Source organism: Aaosphaeria arxii (genome assembly GCF_010015735.1).
Source record: "Aaosphaeria arxii CBS 175.79 unplaced genomic scaffold BU24scaffold_1, whole genome shotgun sequence".
NCBI lineage: Eukaryota > Fungi > Ascomycota > Dothideomycetes > Pleosporales > Aaosphaeria > Aaosphaeria arxii.
In genome coordinates, this window is record NW_022983474.1 from 3,358,961 (window position 1) to 3,379,149 (window position 20,189).

Consider the following 20,189-nt stretch of genomic DNA (forward strand, 5'->3'; position numbering starts at 1 on the left):
TAACACAATACTATAGGGTAGCAGCTAATCTGTACATTTAACTATCGTGAAGTGTAGCCACCGTCAACCATCAAAGCACTGCCTGTTACGAAACTGCTCCTCCCGCCTGCAAGATACAACACACCGTCCGCAATCTCTGATGGGCTACCCATTCTTTTCATGGGAACGGCACTTTGAATCCTCTCATCCATTGCTGCTTTCACGGCTGGATTCTTTGTTGTCATAGGCGTCTCAGTGTACCCTGGACAAATAGCATTCACTCGCAGACCTTGTGATGCATAATCTTCGGAGGCTGTTCGCGTTAGGCCAATAACAGCATGTTTGCTGACCGTATAAGCCGTGGAGAGAGTGATCCCGACGACACCCTGAATGGAACTGAAGTTTACGATAGACCCCCGTTGGAGTGGCCGGCCGTCCAGGGATGAGAGAATAGGGTCTTGCTTCAGCATGATCTGCGCTGCAGCACGAAGCACGAAGAATGTGCCGTTGAGATTGACGTCCAAGATTTTTTGCCAGTCATGTGTCTTTGCAAATGCAGTTCCGCCTGTGTGCTTCATCGCAATACCTGCTGCATTGACGACGTAGTCTAGACGACCGAAAGTCTTTGCTGCCTCATTGACAGCTTTCGTGATTTCTTGCTCATCAGAAATATCCACTGCATAAGTTTCTATCCGGATTCTGGCTTCTGATTGCTCGGTCTCCTTCAAGATTTCCGCCTTAACACGGTCAAGTGCTTCCCGGGATAAATCGACAAGCGCGATGCCTGCCGAACCCTCCTGCGCGAAAGCCCTTGCACACGCAGAACCGATGCCAGAAGCTGCACCTGTTATTAGAGCATAGCCAGCAACATCCATGGTACTCTTGATACGTTTCGGTTGCGCAGACTGTGGCACGATGTGGCAGGCGACTTGTTGAAGGCGGGATTTGGACGAAGTAGTAGGATTGGACATAGTGAGAGATGACGAATTTTCATGGAATGACCATTGCCCTTATAATGATTTTCCTTGGGAGATCCGGTGGCCCATGTTCGAAGTGCATGCATCCTACTACCTACCACTGGTTAAGGGCAGCTGATCGCGAGCACTGCCTAGGTTGCGGGGTTTCTTCATGGGGGAGACTTTCCTCCTTAAAATCGCCACCACCTGCACCGGACCCACATATCGATGTGCGTATCTTCTGTATCGAATCGTATAGAGGTGATTAGCGTGGTAGAAATGATCCGAAGCGATGTTCAGATATTCGTGGCTAATGGGGTAATACAAGTATGTCTTAGCGAGAGTATGTAGGAGGTGATAAAATGACTAGATTGTGATTGAGCGTCTGATGTAATGGTAATGGCTGGTTAGGAAAGTGAGCCCGGCACGTGCTATTTGCGATAACACTTTCTTGATAGCGTTTCGTGTCGCCGAGTAGAGTAATCGCAGTTTACCCCATCACACAGGTCATTAGTCGGTAACTAACAGATTCTACCATCATATCATCAATTTTACTAACTGAACCTCATGCCGATATCTGTAAAAGGAGTAGAGGTATTCTGTGCTCACAACGCGAATTCTACGCATCTCTACGCATCTCTCGTTATAGGGTAATTGTAGGCATCTCTCCTAGCAAAGTCACGGACCACGAACACTACTACGTACATTATTTTTTTGCTAAATACATTCAGGAAACTCAAGCGTGTTGTATAATAAACTCAAACTGCTGACGTGGGCAGTAGCTTTGAACCACGTTGTAAACGAAGCCTGGACTTTCGGATCATCAGCTTCGGATACTATAAAAGCTGACCGCAAGAGCCTAAGAGTTCTACATAATATAATTTGTCTGCACCTGAAGGACCGCAACTCGGCAAAGAGTCGCGTACAGTCAACCCTTTAATTTGTAAACTATCTGATACTACACTGTAAACTTTGCGATGGAAGTATATCGACAATACGCCCTGCATTGCACGTACTGTGTAGCATGTTTTTCTGTACGTGGCCGACATCATCATCATCATCATCATCATCATCATCAAAACTTGGTAGGTTTCATTGCATCTGGCTGATACAAGTATCAATATCGATACACCTCTAGCACAGCTGAAAAGTCCTTCGCGCTTGGGATATTCATCTCTTTCTCCTGTTCCGTGCCGTCCTAATCTCTTTCTTGTAAGTCGAATGATTAAGGACAAGCAGAACGCCCAACTTCTGGGTACGCTGAAGATCTTGGGATATAGTGGTCGAACCCAGATACCGGGATTCTCATGGCGTAGATCGGTCCCATCCTCGTCCTGGCTCTTGGTACCAATCTTTTCTATTGTCTGGTTGCTCCATGGGACTTGACAATCTTATGCACCCTGTAGCATTGATTGAACATCCCTTATTTAAGCTCCATCGGAGATTGCAAGATGTCCCCTATGATAGATTTACTAACTACTAAGGTACTAGAGAATACACACAGAGCAGCATAATCTACATGTTCTCCATGGGTAGGAGATCTTGATACAAGGGCCGAGGAGGGTATGCAAAAGCATTGTGGTATTTCCGAATGGTGTCAAGAGTCGGAGTGCGCTTGCTTGATAGTGCATCGGCCAAATTGAAGCATCGTGTGTGCTACTCTATTGGGAGAGATCGTGCCAATGGACTGGTTGATCTGTAGAACCGATGATATTGGTGGGGCTCATAAAGGCATCTGGATATCGTGCGAGAGCCGTTGGTGGTACATCCATGATGCTATTATCGGTTCTCTCCGATGTGGCCGCTGCTCATAGCCGTACCCAGTGCGTCTGGAAATGGGCAGGATGGATTACCTATTTACTGATTGAAGATATTCTGGATGAACTGCTGAATTCCTCGTGGGGATGCGGTATCCACCTGAAGAGGATGTTCGTCTAAGTGCCAGATACTACGTGTGCCGATCACGGAATCTGTCCGTATCGAAGCAGATGAAGTTTACATGTCGAGGTGGTCGAAGAGGGCAGCTAATCGAAATACCCAAAAGGACCGCGAGCGATCTGATTGATTTCCGAGGAAAGAATTCCCTCACGCTCTTCGTCGACTTGGTAAAGATATCGGCCAACAAGACGCGACGGAACCGCACTTGTCACCCTAGATTCCGTTCTTTTCCAGTGAGCAGCGATTGGCGAACGCGTGCACTTCCTGCTTCAGAAATTTGTTCGACGTCAAAGAACATTGTTCTCATAGTTCCCAGAAGCTATACCGACATGCCGACCCACTAGACATGGCGGCCGACCCTCATCGCACTTGGGGTCCCGATTTCGACTCTGGTCTTAGTCAGTAATACGCCAGGATGCGACGCCCAACACACACGGCAAGTTATCCATCAAGGGGCTGCTAAATGCAGTTGCAGACTCACTCATTTCGTTCTCCGAGAATACCTTCTTATATGGGAAGTATAGTAAGATATAGAAGGTGTTGTACTGATAGAGCATCAAGAGGAGCAGTTAACTACAAGTAGGGTCTAGGCCTGAAATCTTCCAACGCTAACTATTTTTTATATCGCGCCGGTATCACTTACCTCTAAATATTCTTGCTCTTCCCTTTCCCATGCGACCCGTCTCGCAAGTCCCTCTTCCCATAGCTGTAATTCGTGGATGGTGTGCTGAGGGCGATCTGAGCCTCCCCGGATTCAACCCCACAATCAAGGTCGGCCATCATGGCCAAGGAGGCTCTGGCTTCGCCCTCTTATCATAAACGTTGTCTCATTGTGAACAGACAGAGATACAAAATGAGGGCTTTCCCTCCCCCCTTCTACTTCGCACCACAGTCTGTCTTGTCTTTCTCTACTCTACTTACAAGAGTGAACGATGGCTGATGAATATCGTGCCAACGACCCGTCCTCAGGTGGTAAGGACACCGACGAAAAGATGTCCGGAACCCGCGATCTATCTCAATTGGAGAGTCACGCCATTGGTGAGATCCAGTTGTTAGAAGACGCTGGCACCAAGCGCAACATTAAGTCGAGACACGCTCAGATGATTGCCATTGGCGGGACTATTGGTACAGGGCTCTTCGTCGGAGCAGGCCAAGCACTGGCCATTGGTGGTCCCGCATTCACCTTCATGGCATACTGCCTGACCTCGCTCCTTGTCTATGGTATCATTTCCGCCATCATCGAAGTCGCCACATTCCTGCCCTTGGCTGGCTGTTCCATGGCCTACTACGCAAATCGGTTCGTGTCACCATCGATTGGATTTGCCTTGGGATGGCTGTACTTCTACTCTTTTGGGATCCTTGTCGCGTATGAAATCACGGCCGCCGGCATCGTCATCAGCTTTTGGCCAAACAGTGTACACATCGCTGTTTGGATAACGATCATGATGGTGGTCATCATTGCGCTCAACTTTGCACCTGTCGGAATATATGCCGAAACCGAATTTTGGTTTGCTGGTTTGAAGGTCATAATGATCATTGGGTTGTTGTTCCTCGCCTTTATACTTGCACTGGGAGGTGGCCCGACCCATGATCGTCTCGGTATGTTCCTTTTCTCCCCTCTCAACTGCTGTCATAAAATTATACTTCATGGGAACACTCTGAGACACTTCCAGCTTTGATGTCATTGAAAATGTCAGCTTTATTGGAACATGCTGTCATCTTTTCGACTCTGATCTAGAACATGTCACTTACATACTTGGTAGGCTTTCGATATTGGAATGATCCAGGTGCGACCAAAGAATACCTGGTTGACGGGCCTGGCGGGCGCTTCACAGCATTTCTGTACGTCTGGGTCTTCTCTGGCTTCTCGTTCTATTTCGGCCCAGAGCTCATTGTTTTTACCGCCGGCGAAATGCGGAATCCACGTAAAAACCTTCCGACTGCAGGCCGTCGATTCTTCGCTCGGTTGGTATTCTTCTATATCCTAGGTGCGTTGGCTATTGGCGTTATCTGCAACTCGAATGCCGATGGCCTCACATCGGGCACCGGCAATGCCAATGCATCTCCATGGGTCATTGCGATTCGGAACGCGCGGATCGAAGCCCTTCCTTCAATTGTCAACGCAGGCGTTCTCATTAGCGCTTGGTCCGCCGGAAACGCGTATTTGTACATGTCTAGCCGGGCCTTATATTCTTTAGCCATTGCGGGTAATGCTCCCAGGGTATTCACCAGGTGCAACCGCTATGGTCTGCCTGTTTACTCAGTTTTGGCAGCAAGCTGCTTTGCGCCGCTAGCATACCTCAATGTAGCATCGACTGCAGGGACTGTTTTCAACTGGTTCATCAGTCTCACAAACACCGCAGGCTACACATCTTGGATCATTTGCACTATTGTTTTCCTGCGTTTTCGACGAGCATGTACCGCGCAAGGAATTTCGGTCCCTTATCAGTCCAAGGCACAACCGTATGGAGCATGGGTTTGTCTAGTTCTGTTCACCTTCCTTCTTCTGATGAACGGATTTACCCAGTTTTTCCCTGGTCAATTCACTGCATCTGGCTTCTTGACCACTTACTTGGGGATTCCTCTTTTCTTGATGCTTTGGCTGGGTCATAAGTTGGTTGCGGGCAAGAAAGATCCCTGGCTGTTGCAGCCTCTGGATGTAGATCTGACGACTGGTCTGAGAGAGGTTGAACATGACGCAGCAACTTGGACCAGGGTGGAAGAGATGAAACATGATAAACTTCAGCGCAGCACGTGGGCGAAGAAAATAGCTGTGATCTGGGGCTAGTCGGTGGTTACTGGGCTTTCTGTATGTACGGTTGAAACTTGTTATATCTGATTAGTGTGCAGTGTGATGCTAATGAGTATCACACAATGTTTGAAAACGTCCATCCCACGACTTCGTTTGCGATAACCTATCATGTGTAACTGCCATTTCTAGAAGTTGACACGCCGAGCATAGCTCATCATTTTTGCGGCGACGAGTCGGTTCACACCGTGGACCATTTTCGGAGGTAGTGACTCTGGTCTCCTCCCCTTGCTAGTACCCAAGAAGCAGGTTCCTGTATTTTCGGTCAAATGATTCCGTATGCCTATCCATAAGTCGACAGATGATGTAAAGGCAGTAGTTTGTTCATGGCGGAAAGAAAGGATAGGTAAATCCTGGTGAAACGAAAGCCCGGCGACTCGGTAACTGGTGACAGCTAGAATTGGCCACTAGCCCCCAGTTTACGGTACAAGTTGCAAGATTTAATATAAGCACTGCATCTAGAGACGACGATGATTGCGAAGTAACCTAGTAGGTACGACTGAATATGTAACTGCACCGCGTACAAGATACTTTCTCTGAAGCTTCACAACTGAAGTGCAGCGCCTGGGTAGAGATTGCATATCTGTCATTCGCTCGTCGTCGGTATAATAGACGGCAAGATATCACTTTACTCTCTTATCTCTTCATCTGATGCTGTATTTACTATCATTAGTTTTAATAACAGCATATCTCCCTTACACACGCGAGGTGGTGCATAGTGTCTTAATTATAGGAGCTGGTCTTCGGGAATTTAAAGTCTCTAGCAGCTTTGACCACTTTCACTCCTGGTGAGGATCTCTTTCTTACATTTCAGTTATTCACATACAAGTACGTCCAACGCATTGCGTAGAAGAGATACATGTATACGGACATCTGATTCAACATATATATTAACTCTATATACTGGCTAGAGAAAAAAGAATGCAGCTAGGCACTTTCAACATAAACACTGCAGTCAATGCCATATCTAAGTTCTTCACAAGCTGTCTAGGTCTTTCTCTAATCTAACATTGACTGCTATTCCTGGTAAAAAAGATGTTTCGAATGGGGACTTACATACTCATAGATTCGCAGGAATGCAATAAAACCTCTGCGGAAACAAGGCTGTTGCGGGAAACAGTCGGTACTCATGGAAGTGTAAAGATCTGAACTAGTTCAGTGTGTGTGGTGCACCTAAACTGCCCGACGGTAACCGGCCCAAGAGATAGCCTGCCGGCCTGCCAACCCCACCCCACGCGGTCTCGCACAACGATGACATGGAGCGTTTCCCGTAGGAGAACTGCGAATTCCCTTTCCAAGAATTGAGATACTTTCCGACTTCTCATTAGTATATTTAGCAGAGATGGGCACTTGCAGCCTCCCCCACACGAGAGCAGCCAGATTCGGACCATGTCTCAGCCAAAAGAGAACATTGTCATCCTTGGTGGAGGTATAATTGGACTATCAATTGCATACTATCTTTCGCAAGACCCAAACTCGAATCGAAGCATACATATTATTGATTCCGCGCCAACGTTACTCGAATCAGCTTCTGGCTATGCAGGAGGGTTCCTCACCCGTGACTGGTTCGACCCACGACTTGCACCATTCGGTGAATTCTCTTTCAAACTTCATCGTGAATTAGCGGAGTCTTCTGATGGTCATCGGCGCTGGGGATACTGCGGCTCGCACGTATACAGTTTAACGCTTAATGGCGCGCCCGGGGCTGCCCGTGGGGAAGACTGGCTGCTAGAGGGAACAAGCCGGGCGCAAGCGGTTGGCCGGAAGACAGTAGGTCATGTCTCCGCTCCAGGCGAAAGTGTCAATTCTGATGGTACTCCGTCATGGATCACACCACAAGAGGAAGCAACATGGGAAGTGGTTGCTGGCACAGAGGACTGTGGGCAGCTGGATCCAAGAAAGTTGTGTGAGCATTTGCTGTCTGAATGCCAGGAAAGGGGTGTGGAAATCGTCCCATCCACCCGTGCCACTGCTAACAAACAAAGACATGACCAGTCGTCCGTGTTGACACTCCAGTCATCTGTTGATGATAAAGCACCGTCGTTTATCCGCTGCACCAATCTGATCATCGCCGCAGGGTGCTGGACCCCACGCGTCTTGGACACTCTCTTTCCGGGACATAGAGTAAAGCTGGAGATAGATGCACTGGCAGGCTACAGTATTGTATACAAAACCCCCAGATACACCAAACCTTTCCGAAATATTGCCCACGGCGAGAAAGGGAAATTCAACGCTAGGGACAAATATGTCTCGTACGCCATCTATTGCCCATCGACGAAACACTGGACGTACTCACCAGAAGCTTTTGCCAGACTCAGCGAGAACGAAAAGCCCGAGATATGGGTGGGAGGGCTGAATCGAGACCAAACCCAACTGCCACTGCCAGAGCTTGCTACAGACTGCAAAAAGCTCATGAAAAGTGAAGACTTAGCGAACCTTCGACAGACCGCAGTCCATATGACCGGCCTGCCGGGTCTGGGTGGAAATCCGACTGAAGATGACCTTGAGATCCTAAGAGAAGGATTATGCTTCAGACCAGTAAGCAAGAGCGGTGTTCCGACTGTGGGGCGGATTGCACCTATGGACTTGGGTGCAGACTTTCGGTCCGGATTGGGTGCAAAGGTGTGGATCGCAAGTGGCCATGGGCCATGGGGTATCTCCATGGCTCTAGGAACAGGCGTTGTGATCAACGATCTCATTTCTGAGCGGGAACCATCTGTAGACATATCTGCTCTCCAAGTGCAAACTAGGGCTCCAGGAGGCTCCAAGATGTGACACTGAAACTTATTTTGTTAGATATAACAGACAATTACACGACCACTTATAAGTTATGAAAGAAATCTCAGACATCTTTAGAAAGTGACAGAGGGATGCTCTCCTTGATCGGCATTACGAGCGGGCAGACAATCCTAGCATAGCAGGAGAGCCTTTCAGTAGGTTGAGCTTAACCCTAGACGTCATTTTAGTTCTTCTACTAGATGGTATTCGTATAGAAGCTGCTTTGGGCATTGTAGCATGACTGGCTAGTGCAGATAGACATCATTGTCTTTAGGAGTGTTAATGAAACGACGGCAAATCATACCAATGCCCACCACCCACATCATATGGCTTGATTTGCAAGAGACTCGCCATAGATTCACTTTGAGTGGAATGGGCTGAGTGCAACCATCGAACGTTGCAGCCGTTCTAGAACACTGCCGCTGCTGGCCTCAATCTTCGCCGTAATCGTAGGGGTAATCTGACCATCTCCATCCTTATCGAGGCCACTAGCGGTAACAATGAGTGGACTGGATAAGCGAGGGTCTAGCGGAGATGCGTGTTCGCTTGGATCATCGGAATCGTACTCTGGTGGAGGCGTATGCGGTTGTGAGTCAGTATCTGTGTTCAGCACCTTGAGGGTGCCTTCCAAGTCAGTCTCGGGTGCAGGTTCTGTGTCCAATGAACGTATCATTTCTGGAACGGGTTCCGAATCGACTTTAGTTTGCTGTTGCGTTTGATAATAATACTGTATCGCTTCATGCACAACGCATCCGCGTGACGATAGCGGGCGGATTCGCCGCGGGCGAGCATTGAAATCCAGAATGTGATCCTCGAGAACTCCGCGTTGACGTTGGTTAATCGACAAAGGACCACCGTTGAATCCTCCGAATCTCAAGACTTGGACATGTGTTGATATGATGTGAGTCTTTTCACTTCCAAGTTTGATTTCGGTCTGGATACCCTCCGCCTTTGCCTCTTCGGGTGTGTACAACCAGCTCACAGCAAAGAATGTATCAACCTCGCTGCCATCAAGCTCCGCCTTCTCTTGGGCAATTCCCAACAGCAGTACACGGCTTGTATCGCCATCTGTTGTTCCTATTTCGCCGATGTCTCCTCGATGCCATGTGTGTCCTTCGGTGGGATCTTGGACGTGGTCACATCGCGTCAGTCTGGTACTGCAGTCGAATGGCGAGCGATGTCTGTTATTGTCCCGAGTCCGAGTCCGATTTCGGCTTCCTTCCTCTTCCACGATAAGCTTCAACGCTGTCGATCCCGGCATCCGATGAAGCGTTGCTACGTAAGGTGTATCCGCCGGACCAGCTGGTAACGGGTTTGCGAATGGTTCGGCGCGAGCTTTCTTGACGCGCGATGGGTCAGGCACGTCAGGTGTAGTTATTGCAGTGTCTCTTTGGCGCTTTCGACGCATGATCAAGGTCGGTTAGGTGAGAAAGGATTCGTAGCATATCCAGGTGTAGCTGGAGTGATATTCGAGGTACGCAGCCGGAGTTAAGACGGCCTTAGTCATCAACCTACCTGTCGTCATGGAGGTACTTTGTACAAAGTAGTTACCTCGGTACCACTACCTCAGGTATCTAACTACAAGTACCTACGAGGTTCCTAAATCTAGACATGAATTATTACATGTACTCCAGACCTATCCAACCACCTAACCTAACCTAGGTACCTACCTACGAGAACCCAACTACTCAACCACCTAAACTGCCTAGGCATTATGAGTTACTCGCCAGTAGTTTGTGCTGTTCGGGATTCAATCAACAAGAGTATTATCTAGGTAGGTTTGGAGTAGATGCGGGGTTCTCGCGGCCAATGGACAAACACAAACTGGCGAAGCATATGTTACATGAAACATCTCTTTCTATCGTGCAACCGAAGACGATACTACAAATAACTCATGCCCATAGCAGACCGCCCTGAACAGGTATGTTATGAGCTCCTTTCCTACCCGTACGCCTGCTCCTTGTATTCCACAATTGATGAAAGTACGGTTGCGCATAGCTTCGTAGCACTGTCTCCAGACAGCGGCCACCGAGTGTGGCATGCCTTGCGGTATCATTTAGCACCACTTGATGTCCCTTGCGATACAACCCTTGCGTGCGGTCCGGTCACCCATGGCATATCAGTCCACCACACCTTTTCTTTTGCGCGGTCCTCCGTCCTCCGTACATACTTGATTATCGACAAGCCTGGCGCATCCTGTCCGGGGCAATGGTTGATCTCTAGTTGACCGAGTAATTGTGGTCTTGGGCCACCGAATTTGGAATCCTGCGATGTCCGTTTGTGCTGTGACACCAACGGGAACGGCAACAACACGCCACCTCGTGTAGTACGACGCTGATCTCCGCTGAAGGCCTACCTAGGGAGGGGAGTTGATGAGACACCGACTCTTTGTCAACAGTCCTCCCGCAACGCCGCATCTCATACAGTCAGGCTGCTGTAATCAAAATCTCCCTCTGGAACGATACATCTCCAATGATAGAATACTCGTTATGGGAGACTCCATACCGATACAGCTGTCATAGAAAGGCAACGCATCAACCGTCCTGACCCCTTGGGAGAGCATGGCCCCGCGTTGCACATTGTTCCTTGAAACCGGTTTTTAATGACACCAGACAAACGGTCGAATATCGTTATCGGACGGGAAAAGGAGACATATCGAATCCTGGCATTCTTCCTGTGTGGACATGGTACTCAGTAATTGTCGAAGATGTGAGCTAGCACTTCGTGGAAGCGGAAGCGGAAGCATTGCATATGCAGAGATCCAAAAGTGCGGGTAGCACACATATGCATTGGAGAACCAATCAACATCTACAACCTTGCAGCCTCTGGCCGAAGCAATACCCAACAGCCAACACACAGTAGCTCATGCGTATCTCCTCTGTAGAAGATTTAAGGAGGCCGATGCCCCAGCATTTGATGGTTTCTGGTCTTCACCACCGCACATCATCTTTCAATCAAGCACCATCCACTGTGAAGCATTCAGTCAACACTTCAGCCCTTATCTTTCGATACCCGTCTATCTGCAGTCAGTATGGACGCAACCTCTCCTGCAACCCCTCCCGCAACCTCTGCCGCAACCTCTCCTGTAACTCCTCACGTAACCTCTGCCGCAACCTCTCCTGTAACTCCTCACGTAACCGCTCCCGCAACCTCTCCCGCAACCCCCCACGCATCTCATCACGCATCTCCTCACGCAACCTGTCACGCAAACTTCGCTCATCAGACGATTCCCGCCGAACTTGAGAACATCCATACCGAAACGAACATCGAAGTACTCCGCGACCGCGTGGTACAACTCCGTTACCATCTCGATGCTCAATCCCGTGTCCTAGCGGAATCGGTCCGTGACAGCGCTCAATTGCGCGAAGAAAACAAACGACTGTTGGACACGCACTGTCCCAAAAACTACGCCCAACCCCAGATTGACAGCTTGACGAAAGCAAACGATAGGCTGTTCAAGTCGGAGTTGTTTTGGCGCAAGAAGTGTGGCGACCTGGAGCGCCGCATGGATGATTTGCCGGGGCCCTCGAAGCCAGCGAAGAGCGAACAGAGCACGGCGAGTGGAGAAGAGGTGGGAGTGGAACAGAACGGTCACGCAGAGGAGGAGGCGGGAGTGGAACAGGACGGTCGCACAGAGGAGGAGGACAAAGAGGAGTGGGAGAAGATCGATGGCACAGAGGAGGAGGACAAAGAGGCGGGAGTGGACCAGGGCGGTCACACAGAGGAGGAGGACGAAGTGCCGGGATTGGAACAAGACGGTCGCACAGAGGAGGAGAACAACGGCGGTGAAGGCATCGGCATGGGCAGTGTCACCACAACGCCAAATGTACAACCTCAGCGACAAGGGGTGAATCCGGCCACAAGCCATCGAAGGCCATTTCGGTTCAACCCAACCACTCATGCATACTCGGCTATGGTGAATACCTTTCCCCCACGACAGGTCTACCCTTCGCACGGCATGCATCCTACACAACACTGGATGCCCTCCCAGACCGTTATGTACCCAGCCTTCAACCCGGTATCATATCAATTCAGGCCCACCGTGCCTTCAGTAGCATCGAGCTCCAACCAAACGGCATTCGTGCCCCAAGCTTACGGGTATCGGAGTGACATGGCCCCAATGGGTGCCTACGATGTCAATGGCCATTATTATCACAGCCAAGTTTAGGGGTTCTACCGCAAGGTATTCGTCTATCACTGAGCATGTCGGCTCTCACATACTTGGGATATCAACTACCGCCGTCACCATCGTGACGACAACCACCACCACCACCACCCCTCCCTCTCCCCTCCGTTTTTTTCTTTCGTTCTCAGGCAAGATATGACTCTCTCACTAAGTCTGTCACTCACGTGTTCAGTCTCCTTTCGCTTTTTTCTTTCGTTTTCAGGCAAGATATGAGTCTCTCACCAAGTCTGTCTCTCACAAGTATTTAGTCTCCTCTTTTCGTTTTCTTCTCCGTTTTCAGGCAAGACATGTCTCTATCACTGAGTCTGTCGGCTCTCACAATCATTTGGACACCTTCTTTCGGTTTTACGACCGCGATCATGTTAGCAATTTACTATTAGCTAGGTATTGATACATAGTGATTCTTTGAATAAAAAAACAATATACTTAAAATTTTGTGTGTACATCAACTAGTGAATATGTTTATCGGGCATTGGATGCACTTTATGTCTCACTCATCACACTATGTATGAGTTGTAGGTGGAGGGTTGTGGCAAGTATTTCCCTGCTTTGTGCTGAGGTATGGCTCCTGGAGCATGACGATTGGGCCGGCGTATTACTCCGAGGTATGCCTGTCTACCTATGTATCACAATTCTAGTAGTTACTACGAGTAGTTACCAACGACCGCCCACCCGCCGTGCCGCCGAGAGAGAATTATTCGTGTATTTGTGGCGGCCAGCACTACGAGGGGTTTAGATGCATGTACGGAGTAATTCCTGCATGGTAGGACCAGGAACCGGGCCCCGTCTAGAGTGCCTCACATTACAAGTATGTGTCGACGAGCTGTGGCTGCACCAATTATCTTCGTCTAAGTGTTCGAAATAAACATGTCGATAATACTCTTAGACAGGATCGGATTGTGGCAGGATCGGATTACCATTCGTCAACCCTTTGCTTGATGCTGGTATGCTACGACGTATCAAGGCTGCCCTGTGTCGGTACAAACTTTGAAGTATACTCTACTCTGTACGTTACCTCCTACAGTGTGCAGGTATCTGATACGGTATATCATGTGTATAAACGCGAAATGTTCCGTACACACAGTAGTGGTAACTATAATGTATCCTGTGATCATGACTGTTGGCTGGTAGATACTCCGTAAATCATCCAAGTGATTGCTCCATAACTAGGTATTTGTACGAAGGAGTTACAGTGGTGCAGTACTGTACATCACCATTCACCTAGTCCAGTGTATGTAGGAAGTACCTACATACATAGTATTACGCGTCTTCATCAGGGATGAGGTCATGAAAAGATCCGTGCAGGCCGGTAGGGCTCCCGGACATCCCTGCCAAGCAGAGCAGAATGAAGGAAGAGCGACAGAACAGGATTCATGAACAGACGATCAAAATTGGGTAATTAGTTACTTGGTAAATTAGTACACAATAATCAGAAATGATAATGCACAGCACAGTAGATGCATTTAGTTAATCGGAGGGGTAGGGGATGGCAAGAGCATAGGTACAAGTTAAGAAACGTAGGACGGCATGTGGACACTGGACAGCATGTACTCCATAACTCATGGGGATGATAATCATGGTAAACTATAATACCTACAAATACATACTGTGTGCGGAGTAGACTCGTACAGTCTCGTAGTTGTCGTGTACCTCCTCGTAGATTCTGAACGTTCACATGGTAAACAGGTCGGCTTCGTGCTATAATAAATTCCCATCTGTCCGCAATCGTACTCCAGTCTCCATGTCTACTGTGTAAGCCGCGCCCAGGGGGCTCTGTTGAGAATCATCTTGTCGATAGAGGGAAATGGTGGTTTGATTTGACGACAGCCTCAACTCCTTGCACCGCCTCACACTTGCTCACGGAATCATGTTTCGTTTTGTCGAGCAATAATAATACAGTTGCGACAAGTTGTAATTACCGTCCTTCAGGAATTCAGGATTAGGGTGCGGTGCCCTATCTGACCAGGATCCAGGGGGACGACTTGACGTTCGCATTACACTGAGGCTGCCGTCTCACCCGGTGGCTGTCGTGAGAACCCGCCATGCTAATCATTTCCCCGTTACCTTTGCAATCCGGTCCACCTGTAAGTACCTAGGCACCTAGGTAAGTAAGATATTTACCCCAAGTCTCTCTCTCTCTGCAACTAGTTCCCGCGCGCAAAAAGGGAAGCTGGACTAGTTGAGTGGCATGTGAATGATATGATAGGTCCTAGGACGAGACTGCGCGCGCAATCGTGTTACCTGGAGGCTTGTAGATATCCTCCACTCCAGTTAGCCACCATCAGGGTATCCACATTATTACTCTTGCTCCAGAAATCTTGTTACTCGCACCCTTTTCTCTCTTTCTCTTTCTCTCCTTTCTTGACTGTATATGTTTTCAGAGTTTCTGCCATCCTTCTTTCCTGCCGACAAACTTCTGTTCCCACCTTCCGGCGTTCAGAGAGAGTAGTTACAGGCACACCTTTCCGTACTTTGCCTCAGTCTCGCATCAACAGGTCCCTTCCAACGCTTCCCGTTCTTCTTCGCATTGCGCGTCTCTTGCAACTACCTTGCTGATCGCCAACGATGAAAGCCACAATAGCCTCTACACTCGTCTTACTGCGAGCTGCGCTCACACTAGCACGATGCGATAACGGGCCCTGCGACGACCCAGCCGTTCTGGGCCTGGCTACCTCGGACTGCCAGAAGCACCACATCTTCACCGCCCGTGGCTCTACCGCCCCACGACCCGGACATGCTGGGGAGCTCATCCGACAAGTCTGCGAAGGATTGGACGACTGCGGTTATGAAGAGATCGACTACCCAGCCAGCGGTGGTGCACAGGGGCCTGGTGCATGGTGCAAATCTGCCCATGAGGGTGCTCTCAATGGACAGAAACAAATGACCGAATATGCGGAGAGGTGTCCGGATGCTAAGCTGATTGTCATCGGCTTCTCACAGGGTGGTTCTGTGGTGTTGGACATGATTGCCGGGGGTGGAGATGCCCAGGTTTTTGGTTGTCACCAGGAACAGAATGGTCCATTGGACAAAACAAAGTCCCCTGCTAACAAAGGTATGTCTAAGGCCCTTGGAGCTCCTGGGTTCAACTATGTCGCTAATGTCGTTCACAGTGGCTGTCATCGCTTCATTCGGTCCTACGGTGCGCTCGGCGGGCAACAATTACACCCTCAAAGGAGGAGAAAACTATGACGGACAAAGCAAACGAATCGACTCATCAAACAAGATACTCGACACCTACGCCGTCGAGGGCCGCCTACGCGCGTGGTGCAATTTCGGAGACCCCATCTGCGCTAAAGGAAGCCAACCCTCCGATGTAAAAAATCACTTGAACTACTTCATCAACTACACTGAGGAGGGCGCTCAATGGATCATAGAGACGGTCAAGAATGGAGGGCCCGGTTTGGGAAATCCCAACGTGAATCCCGTGTCCTCCACCTCGTTGCATTCTCCGGCTTCTTCAGCTTCTCAACTACCCTCCTCCCCAGCCACAGTCTCTACCTCTACCAATCCGGTAGTATCGGCCACTTCACCTCCTAAAGCCGCTGGAACCCCATCCCCTACGCCCACACCCAACTCGCCTTCGTTTGGCATCCCCACGATTTCAGTGGCCCGGAACACTTGGTTCCTCTGTGGCGCTGTAATCATGGGGTCGCTTTTTTTTTTGTCCTGATCTTTTTTAGCGATCACTTTCGACGACTACGCCTTCTGTCCCGTGGATTCACGCCTGTATAATTTATTACTCTTGTAATAGTATCGACATGTATCACGGTAATGGTTGAGGGGAGCGCAGTACGAGCGAGGTTACCTGTGCGCCGATCCCTTGCCCTAGGGATCCACTTCAGATCCATACCATGACCGTTGGTCGTTTCGGCTCTGTGAGCCTCGTATTCGCTTCATCACTGGTCCACGGGCAGTCTCCAAGGCAATGCTTCTTTCACGCAGCGTTCTTTAGACATGATATCCGTGGGCGTTTACATAAAACGGCATCCTGGCCCGGCGCATTTGCTATTCCTTTACACATAAAATACACAAACAGGATTCCTCAATATATGAGTTTCTGCGCAATACAGATCTATTGACCATAAATCCAAGAGACTATGATGTGAGTTCTCTGTGCAAGATGTTTGGATCAAGACTAAAACCTGGCGACGCTCTTGAACCAATACAATGGCAGCTAGATTGTACGAAGCATCAATCACCAACCCGATGATCGTGAAATAACGCTGCAAGATCATGTGATAACCCTGTTAGAAAACGTTGCCCTTTGTTTGTGTCATCTTCTTGACGTTGAGGTTGCGGAACAGAAGAATCCAGATGAATCCCAAGGCCATGATGCCTGTTCCAGTCGCCAACATCCTTGTGGCGGCATACCCGTAAGCTTCTTGGATCGCGATGCGCTCTGGCGACCCGATTTCGTAGCTCAACTGAACTTCCACGTCTGCAAAGATATCTGGAAGACTCTCTAACGCGGTCTCGGGAAGATACCTTTCCAGCGCTTTGCCAAAAGTATTGGTCCAAATGGCACCAGAGATGGTGCTACCTAGTGCGACACCAACGTTTCCTACAACAGAGAGGAGAGCAAGTGCTGCAGCAACGTGCTGGTGGTCGACTGCTGCCAGTATTGCGACTTGCATGCAAATAATAAAGATACTACCGCCAACAGAAAGGAATATTTGGCACATGACAATGTAGCCAATGTAACCGTTCGGACGACGGAAATAGATCAGCAAACCCTGTGCCAGGACATAGAGCGGCATCGCAATATACAGAAGCCACTTAAACCGACCCGTCCTGCGTATAGAATATCCCACAATGAATAAGAGGAAGCCGGAAACCACGTCGAAACTATTGCCCACGTATCCGGCCTCAGCTGGTGGCAGGTTGTTGACCACCATCAAAAAGGATGAGAAGTAGCTGCTCCAGCAGTAATTTCCGATCATATATGTCATATCCAACAGACAAGCACCGATGACAGTACGATCTAGGAGGAAGTTGATGCTGAGGAATGGTACTGGTGCAATGTAGGCTTCGTAAAGCCCAAAAAATACCAAAACGACAAATCCGACCACGATCATGGCAATGATATATCCAGTGGACCAGCCATTAGGCGCCGAGTCGGCCAGCGTAAATGGGAGTAAGAATACTACCAAGCCGGAGGCGAAAAGGATTACCCCAAGAACTATCCGTGTGGACGTTCGTTAGCCTGCAATTGAACCGTTTTGAGGTCTGAAATTGGTCACTTACGATCGAACTCCTTAATGCCCCACCAAAGCTTGGCCGGTAGGCTTCGTCCGCTGCTTTCTCTGATGACTAGACCTCGCTTTTCGGCTTTCTTTAAGTTATGCTTGAGGACAAAGAACAGAGGTGCCGCAACAACGGGCAGAATGATCGCAAAGCAACCAATTCCCCATCGCCAATTCACGTTAGCCTGGAATCCTTCGGCTGCCTTTGACCCTGCGAAGACAGTGATCATGTAGGGAGAAGAGGTAAAGGCGTAAGCCAAACCTCGATTGCGCAAATTTGTCGAATCGGCAGTGATCACATCAACGGAATAGATGAGCCCCGAAAAACCAACTGAGTAGAATATCTAGCAGCGGCAGGAGCAGTCAGCTATCATATCACAAATTGAACCGGAGAAACAAACGTACCTGAGCTGCACAGTACGTGGCGAGGTTCTCTGAAACAGCCAGAATTATCAAGCCCAATGTTGCAAAACACACCATGACAAGGAATCCTTCGGCACGACCCCAGAGGTCCAACATCTTAGCAAGCGGGATGTAAACTGCAGCAGTCATCGAGCTAGCCACAATGTTGATGACAGTCAAGAGCGAATGCGATTGGAATGAACTCGTTGCGAACGGCGTCAGAACGTACAAGACCGAAGACTGAAATCCGTTGGTCATATAGAGAAGCCAAATCCTGTTGACGTGAATTAGCTCTTCGATTCTAGTAGAGTAAAGTCAAAAGCGTTGGGCACGTACAGAACAAAGACAGCAACAAGGGATTTCTTCGACCATGTCAATGTCACGGCCTGGACGTCCTTGATACCCTTCTGAAGGCCCTCGTCCGGGTATGGCTTATTGTCGCTCGACACTGAGGCTGCATCGGCCGCAGCGGCTGCAGGAGTATTTGTGATAACATCTTTATTATCCGATCTGATTGGGACAATAGGAATTGGGTTGTCCACATCAGTGGTGGCCGCTGGTCTTTGAGCACTGCCGCTGAGAGCGATCTTGGGAAATCCCATGATGGACAGGGCTGCAATTGACTAGATACCCAGAGACAACAGGTATAAGAGAGAGAGAATCAATTCAGTAGAACATGGAAAAGCTGGCGAACGCAGCGCCTTTTACCTGTTCTCTGTAAGGTGGTCCCACAATCCGCTAGCTCATGCATCGTCGCCTCTGAAGGTTGTTTTATAGTTTGAATGGCGTTAGAAAAATGGTACCTGGGGCAACAAGGGTGAGATCAGATTAGATCATGTGTAGTTGTGGCGCGATTTTCTACTGAAAGTATCCGGGTGCAGGCAATATTCATTATTTTTTCAGTTAGACTGGGCAACTAACTACCCTTGTGAACTATTCTGGAGCGCCCGGAACGCGTGAGGCGCTCCGCAAGAGTTGGTGGTCTTTTCCTTTAGGCTGTGGCCGAGATCAAGAGTCAGACCTTTCATCAGGCCGAAGAGAAATACATATTACCTTCCTCGTAGCCACAATTATTTTCTAGCGGGTAATGTTCCGACGTGCCTAGATTGGAACCCTTTTTTTATCTGATCTGGTCAATCGTCCTTGAAGGTGGTGGGAAGGAAAGCCGCGCTACTGGGCCGTTATTGACCTAGTTGTAGTAATGGCTGGCCTGATGCCATCCATGTGTTGAGAAGAAAAAAGCCTTCAGAGAAGTGTTGACTAGCACTTTAGCAAGCAAACAAGACCCCAGTCAAGACTTTCAGCGGGTCATATTCCTATCAAGCTTTTCGCCTCGCGCGTCGAGATCCATACCTTGCAGTACACCTTGCTTACACGTGTGTGCATGTGTGTGTGCGTGTGAAGATAAATGTTCCTTGATCTACTCCGCACCTGTTCTTGTAATTAACACCACACGTATAGTCTTTGGTGCTGGTCCAGTAGTAGTATTCGACAGATCAAGGATGCAGGATCAGGAAGTGTGCGCAGAGCCCTCCGCGTTTACCAAACCCAATCTCCAATAATCTTGTCTGGCAACTCCACAAGTGGACAGCCAAGTATCATAGGAAAGAAGCGGCAATCGGCGAGAGCGGATTGACCTAGTTGCATCATGTTCTCGAGATTTTGATTCATGAAATCGCTAAAAGTATTGATGGGTTCCGCAGCAAAATACCAGTGGGTCAGCTAGTCAACGCCAGGGCGCGCTGCGCTTGTCAGGCGACATCTCATTCTCGACCCAACAGTGCCGAAGCCTTTGCGTCCTCCTTCGTGCTACCCTTGGTTCATTCTAAATTTTCGAGCATTCTCCATGATGGCATTGTTGACCCGTTGTAGCAACTTGATGGAGCCGGAAGCAATGG

General features: G+C 49.0%; 8 protein-coding genes across 8 annotated transcripts; 5 read left to right on the forward strand and 3 right to left on the reverse strand.

The window, feature by feature from the left end:
* On the reverse strand, positions 1-1,294 carry BU24DRAFT_417203 (NAD(P)-binding protein). Its single transcript, XM_033526660.1, has one exon. The coding sequence runs from the start codon at positions 948-950 to the stop codon at positions 42-44; it is 909 nt and encodes a 302-aa protein (XP_033389901.1). The 5' UTR covers positions 951-1,294; the 3' UTR covers positions 1-41.
* A 2,246-nt stretch (positions 1,295-3,540) lies between these two features.
* BU24DRAFT_417204 (AAT family amino acid transporter) lies at positions 3,541-5,754 on the forward strand. Its single transcript, XM_033526661.1, has 2 exons — positions 3,541-4,472; positions 4,637-5,754. The coding sequence occupies exons 1-2, from the start codon at positions 3,806-3,808 to the stop codon at positions 5,659-5,661; spliced, it is 1,692 nt and encodes a 563-aa protein (XP_033389902.1). The 5' UTR covers positions 3,541-3,805; the 3' UTR covers positions 5,662-5,754.
* Positions 5,755-6,988: 1,234 nt separating this feature from the next.
* On the forward strand, positions 6,989-8,508 carry BU24DRAFT_417205 (nucleotide-binding domain-containing protein). The gene has a single exon (XM_033526662.1). It carries the CDS (start codon positions 7,072-7,074, stop codon positions 8,455-8,457), a length of 1,386 nt encoding a protein of 461 aa, XP_033389903.1. The 5' UTR covers positions 6,989-7,071; the 3' UTR covers positions 8,458-8,508.
* Positions 8,509-8,818: 310 nt separating this feature from the next.
* Positions 8,819-9,868, reverse strand: BU24DRAFT_404571 (uncharacterized protein; the record flags this gene model as incomplete). Its single annotated transcript, XM_033525652.1, has 1 exon — positions 8,819-9,868. One exon carries the CDS (start codon positions 9,866-9,868, stop codon positions 8,819-8,821), a length of 1,050 nt encoding a protein of 349 aa, XP_033389904.1.
* A 1,623-nt stretch (positions 9,869-11,491) lies between these two features.
* BU24DRAFT_457541 (uncharacterized protein) lies at positions 11,492-12,628 on the forward strand (the record flags this gene model as incomplete). The annotated part of the gene is made up of 1 exon (XM_033531549.1): positions 11,492-12,628. One exon carries the CDS (start codon positions 11,492-11,494, stop codon positions 12,626-12,628), a length of 1,137 nt encoding a protein of 378 aa, XP_033389905.1.
* Positions 12,629-14,957: 2,329 nt separating this feature from the next.
* On the forward strand, positions 14,958-16,316 carry BU24DRAFT_383635 (carbohydrate esterase family 5 protein; the record flags this gene model as incomplete). The annotated part of the gene is made up of 2 exons (XM_033524820.1): positions 14,958-15,698; positions 15,757-16,316. Exons 1-2 carry the CDS (start codon positions 15,212-15,214, stop codon positions 16,314-16,316), a joined length of 1,047 nt encoding a protein of 348 aa, XP_033389906.1. The 5' UTR covers positions 14,958-15,211.
* A 91-nt stretch (positions 16,317-16,407) lies between these two features.
* BU24DRAFT_22898 (uncharacterized protein) lies at positions 16,408-16,809 on the forward strand. Its single transcript, XM_033522147.1, has one exon. It carries the CDS (start codon positions 16,498-16,500, stop codon positions 16,723-16,725), a length of 228 nt encoding a protein of 75 aa, XP_033389907.1. The 5' UTR covers positions 16,408-16,497; the 3' UTR covers positions 16,726-16,809.
* An 84-nt stretch (positions 16,810-16,893) lies between these two features.
* Positions 16,894-18,893, reverse strand: BU24DRAFT_338419 (MFS siderochrome iron transporter MirB; the record flags this gene model as incomplete). The annotated part of the gene is made up of 4 exons (XM_033523130.1): positions 16,894-17,825; positions 17,891-18,233; positions 18,295-18,565; positions 18,628-18,893. 4 exons carry the CDS (start codon positions 18,891-18,893, stop codon positions 16,894-16,896), a joined length of 1,812 nt encoding a protein of 603 aa, XP_033389908.1.
* Positions 18,894-20,189: the final 1,296 nt, after the last annotated feature.